The sequence below is a fragment of the Struthio camelus genome, chromosome 2 (assembly GCF_040807025.1).
Source record: "Struthio camelus isolate bStrCam1 chromosome 2, bStrCam1.hap1, whole genome shotgun sequence".
Classification (NCBI taxonomy): Eukaryota; Metazoa; Chordata; class Aves; order Struthioniformes; family Struthionidae; genus Struthio; species Struthio camelus.
The window spans coordinates 95,015,221-95,039,168 of record NC_090943.1 but is presented as its reverse complement, the minus strand read 5'-3'; the positions used below and the strand labels follow the sequence as shown (position 1 = coordinate 95,039,168).

Sequence of the window (23,948 nt, the reverse complement as noted above, 5' to 3'; positions counted from 1 at the left end):
ACGTTACAAGAAAGACCTAACTGTTACTGTGAGAACATAGGGCCACTTTGCAGCCTGCCTAGCTTCTCAGAAGGAGCAAGCCCGCAACACAGGTTCCAGGGTCCAAGGACAGACACTGTGAACTGAAGTTCCTTCCAAACCATCAGGGAGCATACAATAGCAGAAATCAGGAGTGACCAGAAAGAATGAAAAAAAAAAAAAACAAAACCCAATGAGAAGGAATTAAAGTAGTATCTTAAAATAAGAGCCAAACACAAAGGATCAAAAAAAAAAAAAAAGAAAAAAGAGTAACAGAACTCTATATAGATACTTCAGTGCTCCAAGCAGTTCCTCAGACATGTGTTTACTCTTATTAGAGGCAAAGATGAAAGAGCTTATAATATTATGCAAGAAGAAATAGGCTTACCTGCATTGCTACAACTTTGCCTTTGCTTTTGGGACTGAGTGACCATTCATAGCTGACAATTTCATGATCATCACTGCTCTGGTTTCCATTCAGTGTGATAAAGTTTTGGGGCAAGGTGACTGCCTGATTTGGTCCTGCATTGGCAATAGGTGGATAATCCACTGGTTTGTTGACTGTCAGAGATGCAATGGTGGAGTTGGTTGCTCCATCTGAATCGATCACTGTTAGTCTGTAGTAGGAAAAACGATACTGAAAAATCCGCTAGACTGGACATTTACCAAGTGCTAAGTTCAAAGATTCGCACTTCTTTGGCGTCAGAGCAGAGAAAAAACTCTGCCTAAAACAAAGCCACTGATCTAGATCATACTAGCTTCTGCTTTAGAAGCACACAGCTCTGAACTAAGGTAGGAAAGAAATTCAGAAGATGTTATTTTCCATCACAGCTTTCAATTGTTAAGGAAAAAAGAAGTCTAGCTATTCTGGATCCTGGATGAAACCCACTTCCCGAAGGCAGTGACAACTTCGGTTTCAGGCAGAAATAAGATTTTATTTGAAATCATTTAAAAAGTTTACTCAGTAAAAAGCAGGGGACTTCATTCATCAGCTACAGTGAAACAATTGCTGGTACTAACTACATCCAAACTACTGTGGATGCTCAGCTGCTCTGCCTGTCATAGCACCCTAACAGTTTATAACTTTTATTCCTTTGTGGCACAATACTATTTACTTTAATGAAGCTTAATATCAGCTCAGATTTTTTTTTGAAGGTGATGTCAAGTCACAGAACTAAAAAAAGCACAGAGTTTAATTAAATTGTTACCTCTCAGAAACACAATGGCAAATTATCTTAAACTGAGACTGCTGCAAACATCCGAAACCGATGAAAAACTACCCTTCACAGTGTGGTAACTGACTATATCTTTATTTCACCTCTGTTGCGACTACTGCATACAGCTGAACACATGGAAGAAAACCACTCTTGAAGCTTTCCCATTTGGGAACAAAACTTAGCGCTCATTAATTCTGTTATCAGGGAAAGTATACCATTGCAGTGGATGCACAACCATGGAAGTCAGGAGCACTGGATTCTGTTTTCCAGCTGATTCCTATGAGCTTCACCAGGCTACTCAATTGTTCAGCTACCTCAGTCTCCCCCAAAACGTGCTCGGGTTTAAGAAATGACTTCTTAACTCCCCAGTGTTTGGAGCACACTTTAAGAGCATTGCTTATAAGTGAGTTCGGTCCTTTTTAACACAGAAAAATTGCTACTCTTATTGCTGCCACTATATAACACCGAGCAATTCCAGTAAAGAACGGAGAATAGAAGATGGAGCTGTGCGATTTTTTGTGAAGCTTATGCATAACGCCACACTTAACGTAGATGTGCACTGGCCATCAACAAGCTCCCACACCCTGCTGATTCTACCTTTATACGCAATGTATTGACTGGCGGGCAGGCTGTTACTCACTGGGGCAATGCAAGTCTGTCTCTGTACACAAGTCCAAGACCAAGTTCTAATTCAAAAAGTTCTGAAGAATCAATTGATTTGAATTAAAGCACCAAGAATTACAAAAATTGCTTCTGCTGTCTGGATAAGATCCAGCTTCAGCAAGACATAATTGGAGGAAAACTGTAGCAATGAAAAGGCTTTTATGATCAAGACAATGATTCTTGTAAAATCAGCACACCACAGTGCTTTGCAGGGATCAGTCTGCCAGACTTGTTCTGTCTGCTGCCAACCTTCAGGGGATGACTTTCACAGCTGACTGCATAATCTCATCTTGGGACACTTGCCAACTTCTCAGCTGAAAAATCAAAATGAAAATGCTCTCTCCCAGTTATTATTGTAGGAAGTAGGAGGTGTTGAATTTCTAATACCTCATTTGCATAACCCTGTGCTGCAAAGCATCACTACAGCAGTCTCACAAAATCGCCCCAAACTCTTCTTGATAAAAACTGCTCCGTATGGCTTTTCACTGTGCAAAACGAAGGGGAAGAGCATGTAGAAGAGAAATGAAATTCTTTGTTTGAGGAGGTAAATATGAACACAAAGAGAAAGAAACAAACATCTAGCTGAAATCACAGAAATGCTTAAAACCCCAGAAGAAAAGAATCCGTGCAGGTACCTGAAAGTGTAGTTTCCAGGAACCAGGTCAGATAAGTGCAAGACAGGTGTGTCAGCAGATGCCTTCTGTTCTCGCAAAGGACCTTTAATTTCCTCCCAGTGGTAACTCACTATCTTCACATCATCTACACTTTCTACATTCATTAAAGAAAAATATCAGTATGTTGAAGCAATTTCTGGTATGAATACCAGAGACTTTCATGTGCTGACCCCTAAACGGTTTTCTACAATTAATCTTTTTAAGCATATTCTTGTGCAAATTTGAACAGGGTTCATGTACCATAGCCGTTAAACCACAGATTCCAAATTACATTTGGGATGGCTTATCAAAAACAAAGTTCCTTGCACACGCTTACGCACGCAGTCTCAGTCAGCTTCCCTACGTACAAATGGAGAATGCTGACACTTGTTTGTGCTCCATAAACACGGAGGCGTAAGCCTTTGCTTAACTTCAAAACGCACAGCAAAATAAACTCTCAGGAAACTTGAGTTCACTCTGGAGCAGTAACAAAAACGATGTCTCATCCTACCCTACATGACAGAGAGGTCTCTACAATACCCCTAGCTGTCCTGGCACAGAGGCCTGGAATGGGGATCCTGGGCAGGACCAAAAGAAGCTGTGAGATTAGCTGTGGTTTGGATGTAGCAGCCTCTGACACCCTGCCTCCCAGTCCTCCCCTGCATTTTTCACTATAGCCTCAACATACAATTGAATGTGCAAAAGTCAAAGCAATAAAATTTTCTCCAGGCAAAAAGAACAGAATGAAAAAAAAAAAAAGAACTAAAGCGCAGCTTATTCTAGAACCAATTTCACTCCACGTCATACCCTACAAATATTCCATCTGATTAATCTTTCTTTAACATTTACAAGGGGAATCAAACATCCAACATAAATCACGGTCCAGGGAACTTTTGTGAGCAGAGAGAAGAAGGAATTTCATTTGCTCCTGATAAACAACAGTGCTGCAAAGGTACATTAAAAATACAGGATATAAGCAAAGGATGGTCCAGTACATACGACTGCCATCAATGAAGGTAGAAGTTGTAGGCAAAGAAACTTCTTGTATTTTGGGTGAAGCAATGGCAACAGGGGGCTGGTTAACTCTGAGTGCTGTGAGAAAGACAGGAAAAAAAAAAAAACAACATTTAGGGAAGACCCAGGTAGAACTATTCTGCTGACTTTGTTGATCAACAGTCCTCAGCAATCTAAGACTAGGCTTGACAGCTCTACAGAGTCTGCTGTCACTTTCAGAGAAGCGAGAGAGAAGGTTACTAAAGAACAGTGCGCTCCCACTCAGCGGTCCTGTACTGCAGCCACTTCCAATTGGTATAATTTAGAGCAGACCTGTATACTGCACACTGCAGCTAGAGCCAGTTCAGCACTTAATTGCTAATCTAGCTGTATTGGAGAAGGGAAACACAGAAGTTAGGACAATGCTATCTCAGGCCTTGCCTGAGGGTACAAGGCTAGAGAACATTTAAATACAGTGAGCTGGATCCCTAGCTACACTTTCTTAAAATCCATTTACAATAGCAAGATATGAAGTACGTCTCTACATGACTGCGTACTAGGTGTCCTTGGCACATAGTAACGGATAGACTGCTAGATAAGCATGCTGTATGACTACTTGTGTTGAAGAAATTAGTTTCATCATTTTAGCAAGTGATTTACCTGGTTTGACTGTGACATTTACAAAACCTTCTCCAAAGGCATTTTCACCAGAAACCGTCACTTTGAAGGCATAAAGTCCCACTGACAACTAAGACACAAACAGAACAAATCCAGTTACATGGTGAATTATGCAGGAGCAATATGCACACAAACTGCCAATCACACCGTAAATAGAGAGAAATCTGAAAATCTGAAACCTAGAACTCCCTTTATAAACACATATACAAAGGGCACTGGTCACTGCCTGGAGGTGGGGATTTCAAAGTAAACACTTAAGAACTCTTACTCTGTCTCAGAAAATTATCAGTGCGCTCTGAAGATGACATTTTAATCCGGCAAAGCACTGGTGACACGTGCAAGCAAAGATGACTCTGGGAGTCATCAGAACTCTTCAAATCAAGCTGCTCTTCACCAGAGGTTACAAACTCCAGTGAAAAGACTGCACAAACAGGAGCCCAAGGTTACAGCTCACTTACATGAGAGAGCTTCAGGGTCTGGGTGTGCCTGTGCTCCATTTCACCACCATAATCAGCAGGGTGACTGATTAAGCTCCACTCATAGCTGTAGGCTGTTTCTGGGAGCAAAACCACAGCATAGGAATAGTTAGCTTTGCCTTCAAGATAAGCTCAGGAAAAAAAAAAAAAGAAATCAGGTTCATCATCTGTCATATAAAACACTATAGTAAGAAACCACGATTGGTGCTGTTTGAGCTTCCAAAATGAATCAGTATAAATGCAGGCCAAAGCTCCTACAATGTGCTGTAGCTCGATAATGCAGCAAGGACAGAACAGACCTTACAAGCAACCAACTTCTTCACCAAAAACCACCTCCACATGAAGTGGATGCACTCTACATAGTCACTTATGGAATATTTATTCTTTGCAGCTGCAGCTCAGAAGCTGGTAGGTTTAAGGTAAACGCGTTCAGAATTTACTTCCCTGCCTGCCCTAACAGCAAGATGCTATAAACTGGGCCACGTTGTCTTTTGTCAGAAATTACGGGCTTCCTACTGTGTGATCTGGCTAATGAGTCTAGGTCCTGAAAATAAAAGACACTTCGAAATCTCTAAAATCCAAAGCAGAAAGTGGTCTCTGCAGTTGGATGTACAAAAAAAGTAGGACAAGAAGATTAAAAAAAAGATGGTTGTATCCTGAGGCACAGATGCTCACGTAACTCAGGACTCGTCTGCATTTACAGGTTTGTAATGTGCATCTCCTTGTGCGCAAAGGCCATTCAGCTCACCTGTTGGTGGTGGGGGCACAACAAAAGCATTCAGTTCAACCTCGTTTTTGGGAAGCATCACATGTACGTTATCTCCAGCAGACACAATGAGTTCTTTCACTGCATCTATGACAGAATGAATACATTATGTTCTAAAAGACGAGACGATAGAAATGTCATATCTTTAAATACTATTTGTAATGGATTAAGCATTCACTGTAGAGCATTTGTCAAAGATAAGTTAAAAATTTTCCTCAATAAATAATCATATAGTAATCTACTATAGTCACGACTACGGATTCTTCACCTTTTACCAACCTATTCCAGAGAATTGTTCTCCCTGCCCAAAAGGGAAATGGGTTATTACCTACTTCTGTTTTAGAAATAAGTTTGGATTTTTCCTGTATATCACAGGCAACATTTTGTTTTGCATAAAGAAGAAACATATAATTTCTTAATAACTGGATGGAAGTGTGGGAGTTCAAAAACATTCAAGTACAGAGGACATATGGGAGACCATAACGACTACTTTCAGTTGGCACACAGTCATTCTTCAAGTTCCACTCTAACTAATCTCTTGTTTTCCTTGGATACCTAAAGCCCTCGACTCAAGCAGAGCGTGAAAGGCCATATTTTGGTTATAGAGCACTATTAGGGAGAAAAAGACAAGGAAGTTACCCACACTCCCTCCAACACAATAGTGTAGTAGGACTGTGGTGCAGCCAGTGATTGCAGGCCTGCTGGCGTCCAACCACCCAGATTGCAGTTCATCTACTGGGATTGCAATTCATCTTTTCTGCCAGAGTAGTCAGCAGTGTCATACCACTTGCCAGGGCACTTTGCCTCTCTCCACAGGATGTCTCGGATCACACCTGCTCAGCCACTCTATTTCCAAACCCAAGTGGGTCTGTCATGCTCAACTGCAAATATCAGCTCTAAATCTAATCTCGTGTGTTCCCGAGTCATCATTAGCCACACAATACCCAGCGACTCTGGTAATGCAGTCCTACGAACAGCTTCTCTAGTGGTTTTGCTTTTGGAGGCACTCCAAAAGCAAAAAACAAAGCCTACAACACCACAACAACAAATCTTTATTTAATGAAGTAACATAGTACATACGAAATCTCTAATATCGTCCCTTCTTTCACCAAGCAGTACTATTCTGTTTGTATGGTGTTCTAGTAAGCACAGATAAAAGTCTTATTTACAGTGTCACTTTTTAAAAATTCCACTAGATTAGCAAGGCAAAGTTGTTATTTTGTAGCTAAACTGCATATTCAAATCCTTTTGGCATCCAGGAGCACCCTCCCAGACTCTGCCTGTGAAAGCTCTTTTCTCTTCTGAAAATGCCAAGGTCCAGAAACCTAGTCACCAACAGAAACATACCACAGTACAACTTCAGGGAAGTTTCACATAGACCTATTTTCAAAAGGCTTTAAACACCTTCCTCAACTAATGTCGGTAGCCCACAGAATAAAGGCTCTTCGAATGCAGCATTCACCAGCATCTACACACCCAACCTGTAAACTCTGAAGAGGTGACCAGGGAGCTATCCAGCAGTGGCACTTGACAGGTCTTTAAAAGAAAAAGAAAAAGGATGAAGTGAAGAGGCCATGCTAACAGCATGCTGTCAGTGCTCCACAATGACAGAAGTGCAAGAAAAGTCCAAATGCAGCCATGGCTCCAGAGCTGCTCACAGGAATTTCTCTGGACCGCAGTGGAGCAGAGATTCGTGCTTCAGAGAATCCTTTGACCTCCACAGGAGACAAGAGAATGAAATGGCTAGGTGAGGTTGATGAGCAAACTGCCAGACTGTCCGTCCCACAGACCTCTTGAGACAACAGGGCTGGGTGCACACAAACTTGAGGCAACCCTTGCACAAAGTGGTACTTATGGTGAGATGCATCACCACCTTCCCTTCAGCTGCTTCTTCCACATTGATTTTTGAGTCTCCTTCAGCATCCCCCTGTGAAGGGGTTAGCTAGTCAACACTCACAGTAACAATGACTGTTGCTTTGGAGAGGGAGCTTTTGCAGCTTTTATCCTACTGCTGCCCTCCTGCCGCTACTCTGGCCCACAGGTTCTAGTTCGGCAGAGGACTCCAGGAACATCCCAAACCAGACTGGCTCTACCAAGAAGCAAGGGGCTTGGCTCTCCATATCACCCAATACTTCAGGAGTGCCGCAAAACACAAATATTTGCCTCCCTGTTTCTTTCGGTCTTTCTACCCCTTTGCCAAGGTACAAAAGGAGAACAGTCTCAGCAAGAGAAAGGAGTTAGACTAATATACACACAGAATCTATGCAGCTACAGAGGACAGAATAGTTAAATATGGTCTTTTCAAAATAAGAACTTTTTCTCTGCAAGCCGGAAGTCTGATAACTCTCCTTGAAGCTTTAGAATTAGAGCAAAACATTTTTTTCAGGATCAGGTGGCTATGTTCTCCCCTATTATAAGTGCTGGGCTGGTACTTCTTCAGGTCCCATCTATGCTGCTGCACGATGCCTGGCAGCTATATTTAGTGGGAACCCTGCTGAAGAGTTTCTGGGAGGTAGCAGCGTTCTAAATAGTTTCACCACAGTAACAGCATGGCTAAAAGAGACCACTCTGAAACTCAAGAATACGTCAGGCATTTCTCATGGAGTATGAAAATTAACCCATTAAGAAAATGCTCTTAATCTCTGCTTTTTACTTTGCCATCTTTACCTAGGCATAATTACCTACTGATGCTGGACTTGGTCAGAATTTTGCTTCAAAAGCAGCTAAATAAGGGGGTCTGAAGTTTGCAGTATTCTTGTAGGACTAATTGCAAAGTGAGATGATGTTGGATGTGGATAAAGAGAAGAGTCACTACTAACAACAGGATGGACACCTGACAGCAGTAAATCCATCCCCATCCGCTGTCCAACCCACAGGTACCACTCACACCTTCAGCTAAGCTGAAACATTACCTGCAGTAGCAGAAGGCGGGAACTGCTGTAGGGGCTGAGACAGCACAATACTAGTGGGAAGTACCATGGTCCCACCTTCAGTGAGATCCCCTGGGGTCACTGTGGGAGCCTGGGTTTTCTCCACCACAGCTGAGGAGAATCCAAAGTTGTCTGGAGGAGGGGAAGGCACAGGAACCTGCAAGACAGATTGTAGAGAAATGATTGTCATAAATGAGCCATTTTTCACATTTTCAGATGTATGCTGTTCTTTAAACAGCATGCAGGATCAGCCTACTGATTTATGTTATCAGGTTTTTATTTGTATATAGAATATCTGTCAAAGAAGGACTATGTTTTTCCATCAAGCTTTGTAAGAAACACTGATCTTCTCCCAACTTTCTGACACAGAACAGGCTATCAAAATAAGGCATCTTGGAATACTACAAAGGCTACCAGCTCTCGGAATAATAACAAACAATAACAGCACAGTACACAGGTGTAAATATGATCATAAACCTTTAAAAGCCAATGACAGGAAGCCTCAGCTTGGCAAACAGTCATCTTCATGGTACACACAAATATAACAATACTTCCCTTTTATTACATCTGCTTAGACCAAGAATCACTCACGCTCTATTGTTTCCTTACTACCACTAAATAAAATGCCTTGAATCTCTCTACGTCAGTCACTCAGCAGTAGCGTTGTTCTTGCCACCTCACCTTGTTAGCAATTCAGAACTGCGGCAAAGGACATGGCAGACCACCCAGCATTGCTTTAGTCTTGCCAGTCACCTCACGTTTCTCTCAGGCCTCCTATTTCCCCAACATCCTTTGAGGATACACTAGTCTGAACATGCCAATAATTTTTCCTTAACTTCTCCTCTCAAGACTAATTTCTGACCTAATATCTCGAGGAAAGCAGTTTGCCAATTATGGTAACTGTGGCACATGAAGGTACTCAATACTACTACTATTTGTACATAAATTCTTAATAGGATAACGAAGGCTAATAGCACGCACACTGTTGTATCACAAAACTGCTAAGGTTGGTAGAGACCTCTAGAGATCACCAACCTCTCTGCTCAATGCAGGAGCAACTAGAGCAGACTGCTCAGGGCTGTGTCCAGTTGGGTTTTGAATATCTCCAAGGATGAAGACTCCACAACCTCTCTGAGCATCCTGCTCCAGTGTTTGACCACCCTCACAGCAAAAGCTTTTTCTTATGTTTAAATGGAATCTCAGTTTGCGCCCACTGCCTCTCGTCCTGTCACTGGATACCGCTAAGAAGAGTCTGGCTCCATCATCTTTACTCCCTGCCATCAGGTATTTATAAACCCTGGTAAGATCCCCCGAGCCTTCTCTTCCCCCGGCTGAGCAGTCCCAGCTCTCTCAGCTTCTCCTCGTATGACTGATCCTCCAAGACCTTAATCATCTCCACAACCCTTTGTTGGACCACCTCCAGAAGGTCCATGTCTCTCTCACACTGGAGAATCCACAGCTAGACACAGCACTCCAGATGCGGTCTCACCAGGGCCGAGTAGAGAGGAAGGATCACCTCCCTCTACCTGCTGACAACACTCTGCCTAACGTAGCCCAGGATGCTGTTGGCCACCTTTGCTGCAGGGGCACGTTGCTGGCTCACAGTCGACTTGTTCACCAGGACTCCAGGTCCTTCTCTGTGAAGCTGCTCTCCAGCTGGTCGGCCCCAGCCTGTTGTGGTGCAGGGGGTCCCAAGGCAGGACTTGGCACCTCCTTTTGGTGAGCTTTACAAGGTTCCTGTTGGCCTATTTCTCCAGGCTGTCAAGGTCCCTCCAAATGGCAGCACAGCCCTCTAGTGTATCAGCCAATCCTCCCAGTTTTGTATCATCCATAAACTTGCTAAGGGTGCACTCTGTCACATTAACGAGGTCATTAATGACTAGGTTAAACAGTACTGGCCCCAGTATCGACCACTGGGGTTCACAACTAGTGACTATCCTCCAGCCAGACCTCGTGCCACTGATCATGACCCTCTGAGCTCATTATTTCAGTCAGTTTTCAATCCATCTCACAGTCCACTTATCTAGTCCATATTTCCTCAGTTTGCCTAGGAAGATGTTATGGGAGACAGTGCCAAAAGCCTTGCTAAAATCAAGATAAAAACACCCATTGCTCTCCTCTCATCTACCATGCTAGTCATCTCATCACAGAAGGCTATCGGGCTGGTCAAGCATGATTTCACCTTTCAAAATCAAATCCATGCTGATTAAGGCCAATACTCTTCTTGTCCTTAATATGCCTAGAAACAGTTTCCAGGATAATTTGCTCCATCACCTTTCCCCTGATCGAGGCAAGGCTGACTGGCCAGTAGTTTCACAGATCCTCCTCCTTGTAGATAGGACTGACATTTGTTTTCTTCCCATCCTAAAGGGACCTCTTCTGCTCATCGTGGCCTTTCAAAGATGACTGAGAGCGGCCCCACAGTGACATCAGCCACCTTTCTCTACACTCATGGACATCCCACGTGGGTCCAAGGACTTGTATATGTCCAGTTTGCTTAAACGTTCCCAAACTTGACTCTCCTCTAACAAGGGTAAGTACTCCTTGCTCCAGACTTTCTGGAGCTCTGGTCTCTGGGGCCTGCAATTACTGAAGGCCAGTATTGCCAGTAAAGATCAAAGTGAAAAAGGCATCGAGTAACTCAGCTTCTTCCATGTCCTTTGTCATCAGGTCCCCTGCCCCATCTAGCAGGGGGCCCACATTTTTCCTGGACTTCCTTTTGCTGCTGATGTACCTGTAAAACTCCTTCTTGTTGCCCTTCATATCCTTGACCAGATCCAACTCTGGATGGACCTCGGCTTTCCTAAGCCCATCCCTGCAAGTTCAGACAGTGTCTCTGTAATCCTCCTAGGTCACCTGCCCCTGCTTCCACCCCTTGTACACTTCCTTTTTATGTTTGAGTTTAGTCAGGAGCAACTTGTTCATCCAGGAAGGCCTCATGCTGCCTTTGCTTGATTTTGTGCTCACGGGGATTGACCATTCTTGAGCTTGGAGGAGGAGATCCTTCAAAATCAATTCAGTTCAATCAATTCAATTTAAAGCTCTCCTCACCAGGTGGGCCAGCCTGTTGACAAAAATGCTTTTACCCCACTTGGTCAGATAGATCCCATCTCTTCCTTGATCTCTTCTTGATCCTCAAAGAGGGTCCCACAGTCCTAAGAGCCAAATCCCTGTTGCTGCACAACCAGTTAACACACAGGATCCCTCTACTTCTCAAGCCTTTCTTCCTCATTGGCAGGATGATCAAGGAGACACTGCCTGGGCCCCCATGCCCTTGACCCTCACACCCCCCAAGCCAGGTAATCACACTCGAAACACTCCAAGTCTCCCCTGGTAGTAATGTTGGTGCCCATGTGGAAAAACAGTAGGGGGTAATAGTCTGAGGGCCAGACAAGCCTCAGCAGTCTCTCCATGATGTCCTGGATCTGAGCCCCCAGCAAGCAACAAACCTCCTGGACAGTAGGACAGGTTGGCAGATATGGGCCTCCATCCCCCGCAGCACTGAGTCTCCCACCTCCATCATTTGCCACTTCCTCCTGGGGCTAACACACAACTCAGGCTCAGCCACCTCGGAGGCTTCGCTGGACATGGCTCCCAGCCCCTCATCTGCTGCAATGGTGCTGAACCTCTTCTGGAGCTGCAGATCTGCAGGGGGAGCACGAGCTGTCCTCCTGGTGTCAGAAGTCACTAACTTCTAGCCTTTACCGTCATGGTAATCTCCGTTTCCCAACTGGATAAGCTTGGGCTCTACCTGCCCCTCCTTCAGTACAGATGGGAGGTTCAGGCTGCTGAGACTACAGGGACTCAGAGAAGATCTGGTCAATCTCTTTCTTGTTGCCTCTGATGCTACAAAGTCTGTGACCTCCTCCACAGCCCCTCCACTTGATGATGCAGCTCCTCTGTGAGCGTACACCTCCTGTACGTAAGGAGGCCCTATTCCCCTTCCCCAGCCTCAGCAAGACGCCCCAGGTCCCTGCAGGGCTGCATCCCCCTTCAGAACCTTGGTCTGTGTTATTGAGGCCTCAGACATTAAAGGGGTAGTTGCTCCAGTCAGGGATGAAGACGGTGCCATATAGCGTTATCACCACACTGCTGAACACATGCAGGCTGTCCACACCAGTGTCCTTGCCCCTCTTCTCTGCACCTTCTGTATGAACTGCTGCACCTGATGGCTGTACTCTGGGCCAGCACTTCTATAGGCTTTTCCTGACACTTGTCAAAAGGGTGCTTGACCTTCCCTGATCAGGAGTCAGCTGGAACAAGCCCAAAGCACCCTTTGATCAGGAACAGCTGACAGAGCTCATGAGAAGCTGCTAGAGCTTGCTAAAGGCCACAGTCTCCTGTGGCTATCCCGTCCTGCAGTAGCAAGCACCCTTACCTTCCTCCAAGGGCTCCCAACAGGTTTCAGATGAAGTTCCCAGAAGGTTTAAGCAGAAATTCCCAGGAGCTCTCCAAGCAGAGCCCAGAAATTGCTACATTTTTTGGCTGCACTCTGAGAGCTGCTTTCAGCGCCTCTCCCCTAGTATCATTACTCTTGGAAGGGAAATGAAACACATCTCCATTTGCTACTTTTTCCTGAAGGCTTGCAAGAAGCCAGTCACCCTTTGCGGTAATGAGACTTGGCATTTTGAGCACACACTTTATACGGTGAAGAGGACTACGTAATTTCTGCTAATAAAATCTCAACGTTTACAGAGTGCTTTATATTCAAGAATGAACACACACATTCAAGAACTAGTAGCATTGTATCTGTGCAGTAACACCTAAAGATATAGGGAAGGGTTTACAAGGAGAAGTAATTCATGTTACTATTAGAGTAATTGGTATAAAGACCAAATTAAACTATTCCTAACTATTACTATATGGCAACTCCAATTCAGTAATTTCTAACTTTTCAGGTTGTTGTTGTAGAATTACTCCAAAGACATGAACTTCACAGACATGATAACCTACATGAAAAATAGCAACCTACACACTACTAAATAAAAAGCCCCATAGATCAAACACCTCCATAAAACCACCAGTCCCCCAGAACACCAAACACTTTCTTCAAAAAGAATCCTTCAGATACCATCTCACATGCTCTGAAGTAAGCCAGCATAAAGATGATTCCCCCCCCGCAAATACATACTTCTCCAGAAAGATAACAGAACTTCAAAAAAGAAATGCTTTTACCCATATGCATTTACTGCAAGCTCCAAAGAAAGTTCTTGCTCTCCATAGATTCGTTTTTGTCAAACCATCCAGTACTAAAATCTGAACAGGAAAATTACTCAACAATTACAAACTATACCCCAAAAATGATTGGGCTGTAATGATTTATTGAACAAGAACACTCTTCCTAGCTTTCAACAAATTTCCCAATGTCACCTTTCTCGCTACAGACCAAAGCACAAAAACGACCACATCTTTCAGGTAACAGATACGAGTCTGGCCAACTTAGCTTCAGCTCCATAATTGCTGTTGCTACACACAGACAACTGATCAAAAATCCAAGATAATACAGTGCTCGTCTTAAAACATGACATAGTTCATCAACAAACTCTCACAGGAGCCAAGTGAAATTAAGCAAACACTACACACAAGAGTGAACTCGCACAGTAAGTTATTAAAGGACAGGACCTTCCTGTTACCAAAAGACAGACAACCCTTTCAAAAAGCAAGCACTATCTTTGATGTCTCAGTGCTGTTCCTCAAGGGAGTTCTACAGAGTATCTTCAAAAGACAAGCCTCAAAATCAAAATTCATAACTCTTCTAGAGACCAAAAAAGCCCCACCCCAAGCCAAAAAAACAAACAAAACACCCCAAACCTCAGTAACTTCAGTGGATGTTGGCTTTATAGCCTGTTCCAGCTTTCCTGATGATCTCTCCTTGTTCTGTAGGACTGGGAATCCCATTAGCCCCAAGTGACTGAACTGGTTGATACGAATTGAGAACAGTTCGTGGTCCAGGCCTTGAGGTACTAGAGGGGACACTAGAGGGTCCCCTAGCATTGCTCAGCTAACTTTTTCTACTGGGTCACAACAGGATCAGAGGTCAGAAAGGCAGAATACCATAAGACTTCTATTACATCAGGCCAAGCCCGCACATCTGAAAATTTTAAAGGAAATCCTGCAGTGTCCTAGAAAGAGCTCTACTCCTTATTCTCCAACAGACAGCATCCTTCAGTGATTCAGTTGCCTTTCAATTAAGGCACAAAATACCCCACTTCAGTCTTTTCTGTGTTACAGCAGGACTGTAAGTTGGAACTGCAAGGCTGCATTTGAGTTCCCCAGGGTTACATTTCAAATCAATAAGCTAATTTGATTTGACAAATAAAACAAACTGCAAAGCAGTCATGCTAGACTCTCCCCCACTTCCTGAAGGGGGCACATACCTCTTCTTGCAAAGCACTGTCCGGTTGCGCAAGCAGCTGAACAGCTGCTCCGCTTTCAGACGTCTTCACTGGGAATGGTGTGATCTCTGGGAGAGATGACAACCTCTCCAGGGAGCGTTCAGTGACAGGGCTAAGTTCAGAACTATTTTTATTCAGGAGATTTTCCGCCATCGCAGCTTCCCCCTCCTTTTCAGCCACATCTTCCTGGTTATCTCCATCATCATCCACTGAAGAGTTGAAGACATTTTCACCTGTCACCATCAGGCCCCAGTCAGCATAATCTGCACTCTCCTGCTCGTGTTTGATGCCCATCTGAAAGGGGTCCTGCTCCAATTCCTTATAGTCATCTATGTACTCTGGTATTTCCTCAAGGCTGGGATCTTTGCCGAGCAGAGACAGCTCCTTCAGGCTACTCACCTCCTCAGAGGGCTCGTTCTGGAGTCCCACAGAGTGGGCCATGCTCGGGATCACTTGCCCATAGCCCAGCAGTGAGGCTGGCCTCTGAGAAGGCCTCAGCACAAAAGTAAGATAGGACTTGACCGTTTCAATTTTTTTAGGTTCACAGTTTTCTTTGCGTCGGCAGTTAACGATGTAACAGCGTCGTTCAAACATCCAGGACAAGTCACAACCAGAGAGGTCACAACAGGCTGCCACGCAGTCGGACACTGACATAGCATGGGGAACTCGCATGATTTTAGTGGTTTCTAAGTTGGGAGATATCACCGCACCTGAGTACGTGGCTCCTTCTCTGCACTGCTCACAATAGAGACCTGGAACAATAACACCAACATGAGGCACAAAACTATAACCAAGACATAATACAATTGACTGACAAAAAAGGGCTTATCATGGGAGATAAGAGAAAGATCAGTGGTGTTAAGCTTAAACAAACGCATTTACTTTCCACTAATGTCACCACTTCCAGTGTGTCCATTTGCAGTAGCATTTGTACTTTGGAGGATTTTTCAATAGGATCTTAATACATTTTGCAAAGTTTCTCTTACTCCCTTGCTACAAATACAAACCCCAGCATAAAGATAGCAGAGTTGCCAACATTTAAAAGCAAGAACAGAGCAGGAAACAGACAAATCACACAGTACCTCCAGTCCCCCCCACGGCATCGTGAGCAAAAACATGCTTCAAAACAAAACTCAAACAAAAAGTAAGAAATAACGTGTCAACATTGCATTTGAGGGAGAAGGAGGGAAAAGATCTACACATGAGTAACATCTGTCATCTCATTTAACTCCATGAAGGGTCTCTGCTGCCAACACAATTGCTAGGCTTAATGCAAAAGCTAGGGAAAAAAACACTAAGTTCTACTCCTAGTTCTTTAATCACTAGTTCCTCTGATATCTCAACAGCTTGCCCCAGAGGGGAGCACCTTCCCTTAATAAACCTCACAGTGAAGTTGTGATCTTTAAGTATGATGGCAGAATTATCTCCATAGGACATCACAAACTGAGGGCAAGGTGTTTAAATTAAGCACAAATCAATATAATGTACCTCTCAGTCAATTTTTTAAATCTTTCCCTGTGTGTTTTTTCCTCATTACAGGTTATGACTTCTCTTCAGAATTCCCTTCTCCAAAATGCAATTTGGAGAACCTGGCCATGCTTCAAAAGACCGTTAAGTGAAACCAGAACATTCTTAACATTTAGACTTGCTAACTTAACTAAGGAAAACAAAATGTCACCACTGTAGAGCTAATGCAGTTATAGAAGGGAGAGCTCAATTATTCCTGCCCGACAGCTCATTAAAAAAAGGTGTCAGAGTTTTTGTAGTGGAAACCTCTGCTCATGAGGTTCCTCCACTCATGGCGAATGATAGTATAGGCCACAAGAAAAAAAGACAGCGTGAATAACTGTTTCCAGATCACATCTGTTCAACTGACAGGGAAGAAAAAAAAAAAAAAAAAGAACTCAAGGAGTAGGAAGGGGCCAGCAATGTGGACTATGCCCAACCATGACCCAGAGTCCTCAGGAGATGCGGTCACTCTCCAAATACGCACTCTAACCAACAACCAGAGCTTTCACAACTCCTTCCATGATGGATTGCAGTACAACCTCTCACAACACGTGGTCTATGAGCAGTTTCTAAAGTACCTGTGGAGCATGGTACTGCTGGAGGTGAACGTATTCCTTGCAAGCTAGTTTAAGTTCAACGCCAAACCGTACCGCACCAAGGAATATTCCCAACGACCTAGCCCTAAGGGACAAGCTGGCTGCACAGCCTGTTGTTCAGTTGACTTCTCTCCCTTTTGCACAAACAGCATAGCAGAGCGAGAGGGACAGACTTCACAGTGATTTTGCAGAGCTGGGTATGTGGGGAGGAAAATCATAAAAAAGGGAAAAAACAAATCACTTTTTGACTTGCAAATGCATATATAACTGAATAGAAAGCTGTCAAAAAGGATGAATAGCTCCAAGTACCATTCTTCGGTCTCTACCTACAACTTCACACAGTGTTGGGACGCTGTTTGTTCTTCCACTTGACATTGTGAGTGAAAAAAACCTATCTAGGTGAACACGGACTTAAAATAACTTCTCTTGTCTAGCAACCGAGACAAGAGGTATCTTTATTCGCGCTCAGGGGATGCTCCAATTTGTGCATTTTTTTTCCCATGTCGTGTAGAATTATTTCCTCCACATTCCCATTCATCTCCAAGAACATAAGACTGGTAGAGACTCTGAATTGCCACCATAAGTCACTCCTTTAACTGCACTACACAACTTTCAAAGGGCAGCCAGAGGAGTTCTGGGTTAAAGTAGGAGGGCAGGAGTCAGCCAGCCTATTTAACTGTTCTGTCATTCTGAAACAGATATCCATTTAGTTAACACTGTAAATCAGTGGAAATATAAGAAACAGGCCTTTGGTAGGGTAAAACAGAAACATGACTCAGCACACTCCCAAGGTAAAGCATGACTTTGGACCTAAAAAGCCCAAGTGAGTGACTTCGCCACAAATCTCAGCTTCCCTCTTTTTCTATATCCCAAAAGGCATAGGGTCTTGGCTTCATCCTGATAAGGAATGGAAGGAGGAAAAAAAAGCTCCAGAATTCCTGTACAATAAGAAAATGATTTCCCAGCCAACTCTAAATCACATCTAACAGTGTGATCCAAATGTAAAAGCAATCAAAGTTTCACCTCTTGCTTGAGCTAAAGTTACACCTGGCCAAGTTGAAATTCCAGCAGAAGCTGGCAAAACTGGATGAATTAAAGAGGCTGTTTCAGCCTGATACTAGGTGTCTATCAAATTCTTTTCAGACAGGAAATATAACTACTATCTACTTCCAGGTAACTTAGTCTGATCTCTAATTTCATTCCCCCATCCCAATATCCAGTTAGCTAGGGATTCAAGTAATAGGTAGCTAAAGGTCTCTCGTATTTTCAGAAAATTTGCAGAAAACGACACATGAAAGGTCACATATCAACACGCACGTCTGCTAAGCCATGACCTAACTGACAATAAGGGTTACCGTATTTTTTTTTCCTTCAGTCAACTGGGATGAGAAATTCAAGCATTGTTCTTCCCTGGAAAGTAATTGCAAAAATAGGGGCAGGTGATTCTGTTTATTGTTTCAGAAGTAAGCATTCAGGTTTACCTTCAGAAGACAGCTTCCCTCAGTTACTAGCCCTCAAAGACTTCTGGTCCCTGGACCATCAATAGGCCAAAAGTTCTGCAAGCCAAGTATTCCCCTTCCAACACACGAGCTGTGCCTTGTTACTTCCAAAGTAGGATGGCACTGACATATGCAGAGATCTAGTTAACAAATAAGTTGCCATTTTTACACCGTCACACAGTGGAATACAGCTTCTTTTTAAAGAGATTCCTTCCTAAGGTGAGGGAGTCCCCATGCCCTTCCTCGAGCCAGTGAGTTTACTGACGTCAGAGCCCCGAAGCTACACATCCACCACAGCAGGTGCTAACCGCAAACGCAACAGAGGCTCCCTGATCTCTCTGGCAGATTCACAGAACAACTACCACTTGAACAGCTTGGAGGCCAAAATTTATTAGTTAGTAACAAGTTGGGTCAGTCTGCTAATACTGGGGCTATCGCGGTTGATTATCCCAGTGGGAAGCATCAAGAAAAGCTGCATTTGACTAGAATAATTTCCTTCCACCTCCCATTACCTTCTCACTTTGAAAGGACAGCACAGTGCCATCAGGCAGGGCTGTTACTGGTGAAACGATTCAAGCTCCCAATGTCCTGGGAAGCATGGGACAAGCTCAGAATCCTAACTGGGATCTACTGCCTCAGTCAGGCCAGCCTGATGCTCTAGTTGTCACATTCCAGACCAGCACTCCAAGGCTCTTCAAGAATTTGCACCCACCCCCACACACTCCAGACTTCTTAACTCCTGGCTGTACAAGGAGGTTATTAATAATCTCTAGGGAAGCAAAATTTACACACATAACCTTTCAGGAGCTGCAGGCTCAAGTCTTAAAAAGACTAACTCAGCTCTTCACTACACAGTTTACTCTTGAGCATCTTCTGAAAAAGACCTTACATCAGGAGCCCTGGACAATTTTTTCCCCCTCCTCAGATAGGAACCACCTGTAGCATGCACATTCATTCAGCTTGCATGTAGCACTGACAGCTCATGTGGCACACTGCCCTCACAGCTTGGAAGCCTCTGATCTATGTGAGTGTAGAAGGCCCCAGAGCAGTCTCCTACAGGAGTTGCAAGCTTGTCTCTGCATTCTTGACATCTGCTTTCTCCACTCTGTTTAAGGCATTATCTAGTTGCATTCTATCTTTATGATCAATGAGTTTTATCTATTCAAGTAATTTGCACCCTGTTTGGAAAAATTTTGAGGGAAGAGGCAGTATGAACATGAAGTGAGTCTTGTTATTCCCTACCAGGGTAAGGTATTTAAACAATTTTGATAAGGTTCTGGGAGCAAGTAAAATCTTTTTTTTTTTTTTTTTTTTTTAAATCACAGTCTCCTAAAATGAGAACTTGAATTCCAATTTTCAAGCTAGAGGCAATTTCCACAGTTGAATTCTAAACCCCTAAAGAGCAGGATTTATATCATAAATGCTGACAAAGGCTTAAACTCCAGCAGCTTAATAAGGGCCTACAGAAAGTACTATCCTGGAAACCAGAAAAGCCAGATTAGTAAAAACTCCATCAACATTTGAAGTGTCACTGCATCAGTTTCTCTGGTAACAGTCAATATTTCTGTACACTATGAAAATATTTTCACTCTCTCTCTCTGCAGGCTGCTCTTAGGTTATTTGGAGTTTCCCTTCCACTTCCCCAAAATCTCACAGGTTTTTGAACAGGGGTACATCATCAGGGATACCAAAATGCTCTTTCAGGCCTCAGCAAGGGTGCCGATTGTAGAGTCGGCACTGCACGCAGAGAATGGGGAAAGTAAACAGAGGAAAAAATACTAAACTACATAAAGGTAAATCCTTGACATAAAGCTACAACCAAGAGCATTCTACTTAAATCTATAAACAGTGAGCTGCAAAGCTTTTGCAGTCCTTACAGTAGCAGTCTGCATTATGCTTATAATTCTTTTGCTGCGTCCAGGATCTATCAAAGCTCCCTCGTTAGTTCAGCAGACCTGATGGACTTCTCCAAATACCGTCTTCGTTTTATGAATTGCTAACATCCCTGTTTGTCAATGATAATCACTAAGTGCTATTTAAACAGGAAAAAAGGAAAGAACAACTCTTCAGTACAGCTGGTTAGACGAGATTTCCCAAGAAGTTATAATTTCATGGAGGTTAAGGCCAGATGGGACTGTGGATATGCTCACAATCCAGATGTGCCCAAACTGCAGACCATGTGAAAACAATTCATCGAACCCGCATCCTACTCCCCCTTAATTCTTTATCTCTGCCAAAGAACCTCAGAGCTTTCTGTTACGTGACTGAAGATGTGAAGTGCTCCTACATGTGAACGTCCAAGCATGCTGAATCATGTGACAGAAATGCTTGTCTGTCCCATCAGTGACACTGGATATTTGCAGTTGGAGACCAGAAGGGCAGGTTCACATCTGCAGCTCTTAGGTCTCTCTGTGAGGAGCCGCCTGACCACGTCTAACACGGATGCTGGACAACGTGAACTGATATGGCATACTGTATAACAAATCATAATCTCATCGACCATCATTGGGCACTATGCCCTCTAGTCCCTCTGGAAAGCTTGCAACTCCTGTCAGAACCAGAACTTATTACTAAAAGATCTCGTCTTGGCATCATAAGCAACAAAACTCACAGGGTCCCCAGGCCAGTGGTTCCACTGTTATTTCAAAGGGATATCCAAGCCTCAAAGCATCCTTTGACGCTCCTGTGCTTCACAGGTCTGTACAAGGGAAGAAAAGGGTATTCAGCTTCTTCCTCCCAAAGCTCAAGTCCAGCAGTAGGAAAGTATATTGAAAATTGATGGCTTGCAACATACTCTAGGACTAGAGTGCGTTTCTAAATAAAGAAAGGGATATTGGCAATGCCTAACAAAGATGCTCATAGGTCACGTAACGAATGGAAGGGCTACATGATGAAAAACAAGAGACTAGAGCACGCACCTCGAACTGCAGCTACCTACCAAAGCCTCTTCGTGCTTTGGTTGGAAGGACTGACCTCAGAACAAAGCACCACCATACGAACACAGAGCATTTGGAAGCTGAGAGTCAGCCAGGAGGGCTTTTATTATATTTATAGGAATGCATTTCAATAAGACTGTTCTGCAAAATCTGCCTCAAATGCCAGATTAGAATATGCCTATTCAAGAGGAGAGCTACACTGAATTTAACCCAAGGTGTTGGATTCCTGGTTGCAAACTAAACTGTATTTGTGACAGAAAGCTATCTTCTCTCAACGAGAGATCTGTGCAAGAGACTACTCAGGCAGCTTATATTTTATATTTACATTCATAAATACAAAGATTTTTTGAATGCATTAGCACAACTCCTATTAATTTTTAGGAATGGCCAGAATACTTCAAATCTAATTCAATATAAGCTGATTTCAGTGAGCAGATGTAACCCAGTGGAATTAGTCTGTATTATAAGATGCCTTACATGAAACAATTGTGAGCTGCATCCAAAGCCTGGGAAGTCAGTCCTAATTGCACAAAATGCTAAGCAACAGAGGCAAGCAAACACAAGCATATCTGTAAGGCACCAATACTTATTGCCACATCCAGCTCAAGTCTCCTGAGAGGCACCAACATTAATCACAGTCACTGGTAGAGGTCAGGATCCATTAGGTGACCTGCCTACTGTTCTAGTGTCTTTTTCCAAGAAAGAGAGTCCAGTGCTACCAACCAAAAGCCATAATGCACATCAGAAATAGGCCAAACTACTATATGTCATCTAAATAGGAGGGAAGAGTAGTCCACCTCAAACCCTTTTACAAATCACAGTATATTCAGGAGAGCTGACTTTGGCCTCTTCAGGGACCTACTTAGGGGAATCTCCTGGGGTAGGGCCCTAGAAGGAAGAGGGGTCCAAGAAAGCTGGTTAATATTCAAGCGTCACTTCCTCCAGGCTCAAGATCGGTGCATCCCTCTGAGGAAGAAGTCCAGCAAAGCGGGCAGGAGACCTGCATGGATGAGCAAGGAACTCCTGGCAAAACTCCAGCAGAAGAAGGAAGTGTACAGAATGTGGAAAAGGGGACAGGCCACTTGGGAGGAATACAGGCACGTTGTCAGAGTGTGCAGGGATGCGACAAGGAAGGCTAAGGCCCAGTTGGAATTACATCTGGCAAGGGATGTCAAAGACAACAAGAAGGCCTTCTTCAAATACATCAATAGCAAAAGGAAGACTAGGGAAAACGTGGGCCCGCTGCTGAATGGGGCAGGTGCCCTGGTGACAAAGGATACAGAGAAGGCAGAGTTATTGAATGCTGCCTTTGCTTCCGTCTTCACTGCTAAGGCCAGTCCTGAGGAATTCCAGACCTTGGAGACAAGAGAGGAAGGCTGGAGAAAGGAAGACTCTCCCTTGGTGGAGGAGGATCAGGTTAGAGATCTTTTGTCCAAACTCGACATCCATAAATCCATGGGCCCCGATGGGATGCACCCACGAGTGCTGAGGGAGCTGGCGGATGCTATCGCTAGGCCACTCTCCATCATCTTGGAAAGGTCATGGCAATCAGGAGAGGTGCCTGAGAGCTGGAAGAAAGCCAACGTCACGCCAGTCTTCAAAAAGGGCAAGAAGGAGGAGCCAGGAAACTACAGGCCAGGCAGCCTCACCTCCATCCCTGGAAAGGCGATGGAACAGCTCCTCCTGGAGGTCATCACTAAGCATCTGGAGGACAAGAAGGTGATCAGGAGTAGTCAGCATGGATTCACCAAAGGGAAATCATGCTTGACCAATCTGATAGCCTTCTATGATGGGATGACTGGCTGGGGAGATGAGGGCAGAGCAGTGGATGTTGTCTACCTGGACTTCAGCAAGGCTTTCGACACTGTCTCCCATCCCATCCTCCTAGGTAAGCTCAGGAAGTGTGGGCTAGATGAGTGGACGGTGAGGTGGATTGTGAACTGGCTGGATGGCCGAGCTCAGAGGGTTGTGGTGAATGGCGCAGAGTCAAGTTGGAGGCCTGTGGCTAGTGGTGTCCCCCAGGGGTCAGTCCTGGGCCCAGTCTTGTTCAATGTATTCATCAATGACCTGGAGGAAGGGACAGAGTGCACCCTCAGCAAGTTTGCTGATGATACTAAACTGGGGGGAGAGGCTAACACACCAGAAGACTGTGCTGCCATTCAGAGGGACCTGGACAGGCTGGAGAGGTGGGCGGAGAGGAACCTCCTGAAGTTCAACAAAGGCAAGTGCAAGGTCCTGCACCTAGGCAGGAATAATCCCATGCACCAGTACAGGCTGGGGACTGACCTGTTGGAAAGTAGCTCTGCCGAGAAGGACCTGGGAGTGCTGGTGGACAACAAGTTAAGCATGAGCCAGCAGTGTGCCCTTGTGGCCAAGAAGGCCAATGGGATCCTGGGGTGCATTAGGCAGAGTGTTGCCAGCAGGTGGAGGGAGGTGATCCTGCCCCTCTCCTCAGCCCTGGTGAGGCCTCACCTGGAGTACTGCGTCCAGTTCTGGGCTCCCCAGTACAAGAGAGACATGGCACTCCTGGAGAGAGTCCAGCGGAGGGCTACCAAGATGATTAGAGGGCTGGAGCACCTCTCCTATGAAGACAGACTGCAAGAGCTGGGACTGTTCAGC

General features: G+C 44.3%; 1 protein-coding gene across 6 annotated transcripts in view; it reads right to left on the bottom strand.

Moving 5' to 3' along the window:
- Positions 1-23,948, bottom strand: part of KIAA0319 (KIAA0319 ortholog) — a 57,462-nt gene that overhangs the window by 19,815 nt on the left and 13,699 nt on the right. For 4 of the 6 annotated variants that reach the window (XM_068931668.1, XM_068931666.1, XM_068931670.1 and 1 more), the window contains 8 exons: positions 14,772-15,541; positions 8,377-8,551; positions 5,447-5,551; positions 4,681-4,778; positions 4,205-4,292; positions 3,551-3,643; positions 2,534-2,666; positions 407-635 (listed from right to left, as the gene is read on the bottom strand). In XM_068931668.1, the coding sequence (XP_068787769.1) occupies positions 407-635; positions 2,534-2,666; positions 3,551-3,643; positions 4,205-4,292; positions 4,681-4,778; positions 5,447-5,551; positions 8,377-8,551; positions 14,772-15,541 (1,691 nt within the window). The remainder of the gene's footprint in view (positions 1-406; positions 636-2,533; positions 2,667-3,550; positions 3,644-4,204; positions 4,293-4,680; positions 4,779-5,446; positions 5,552-8,376; positions 8,552-14,771; positions 15,542-23,948) is intronic. The other 2 variants (XM_068931671.1, XM_068931672.1) reach the window with 1 other exon arrangement.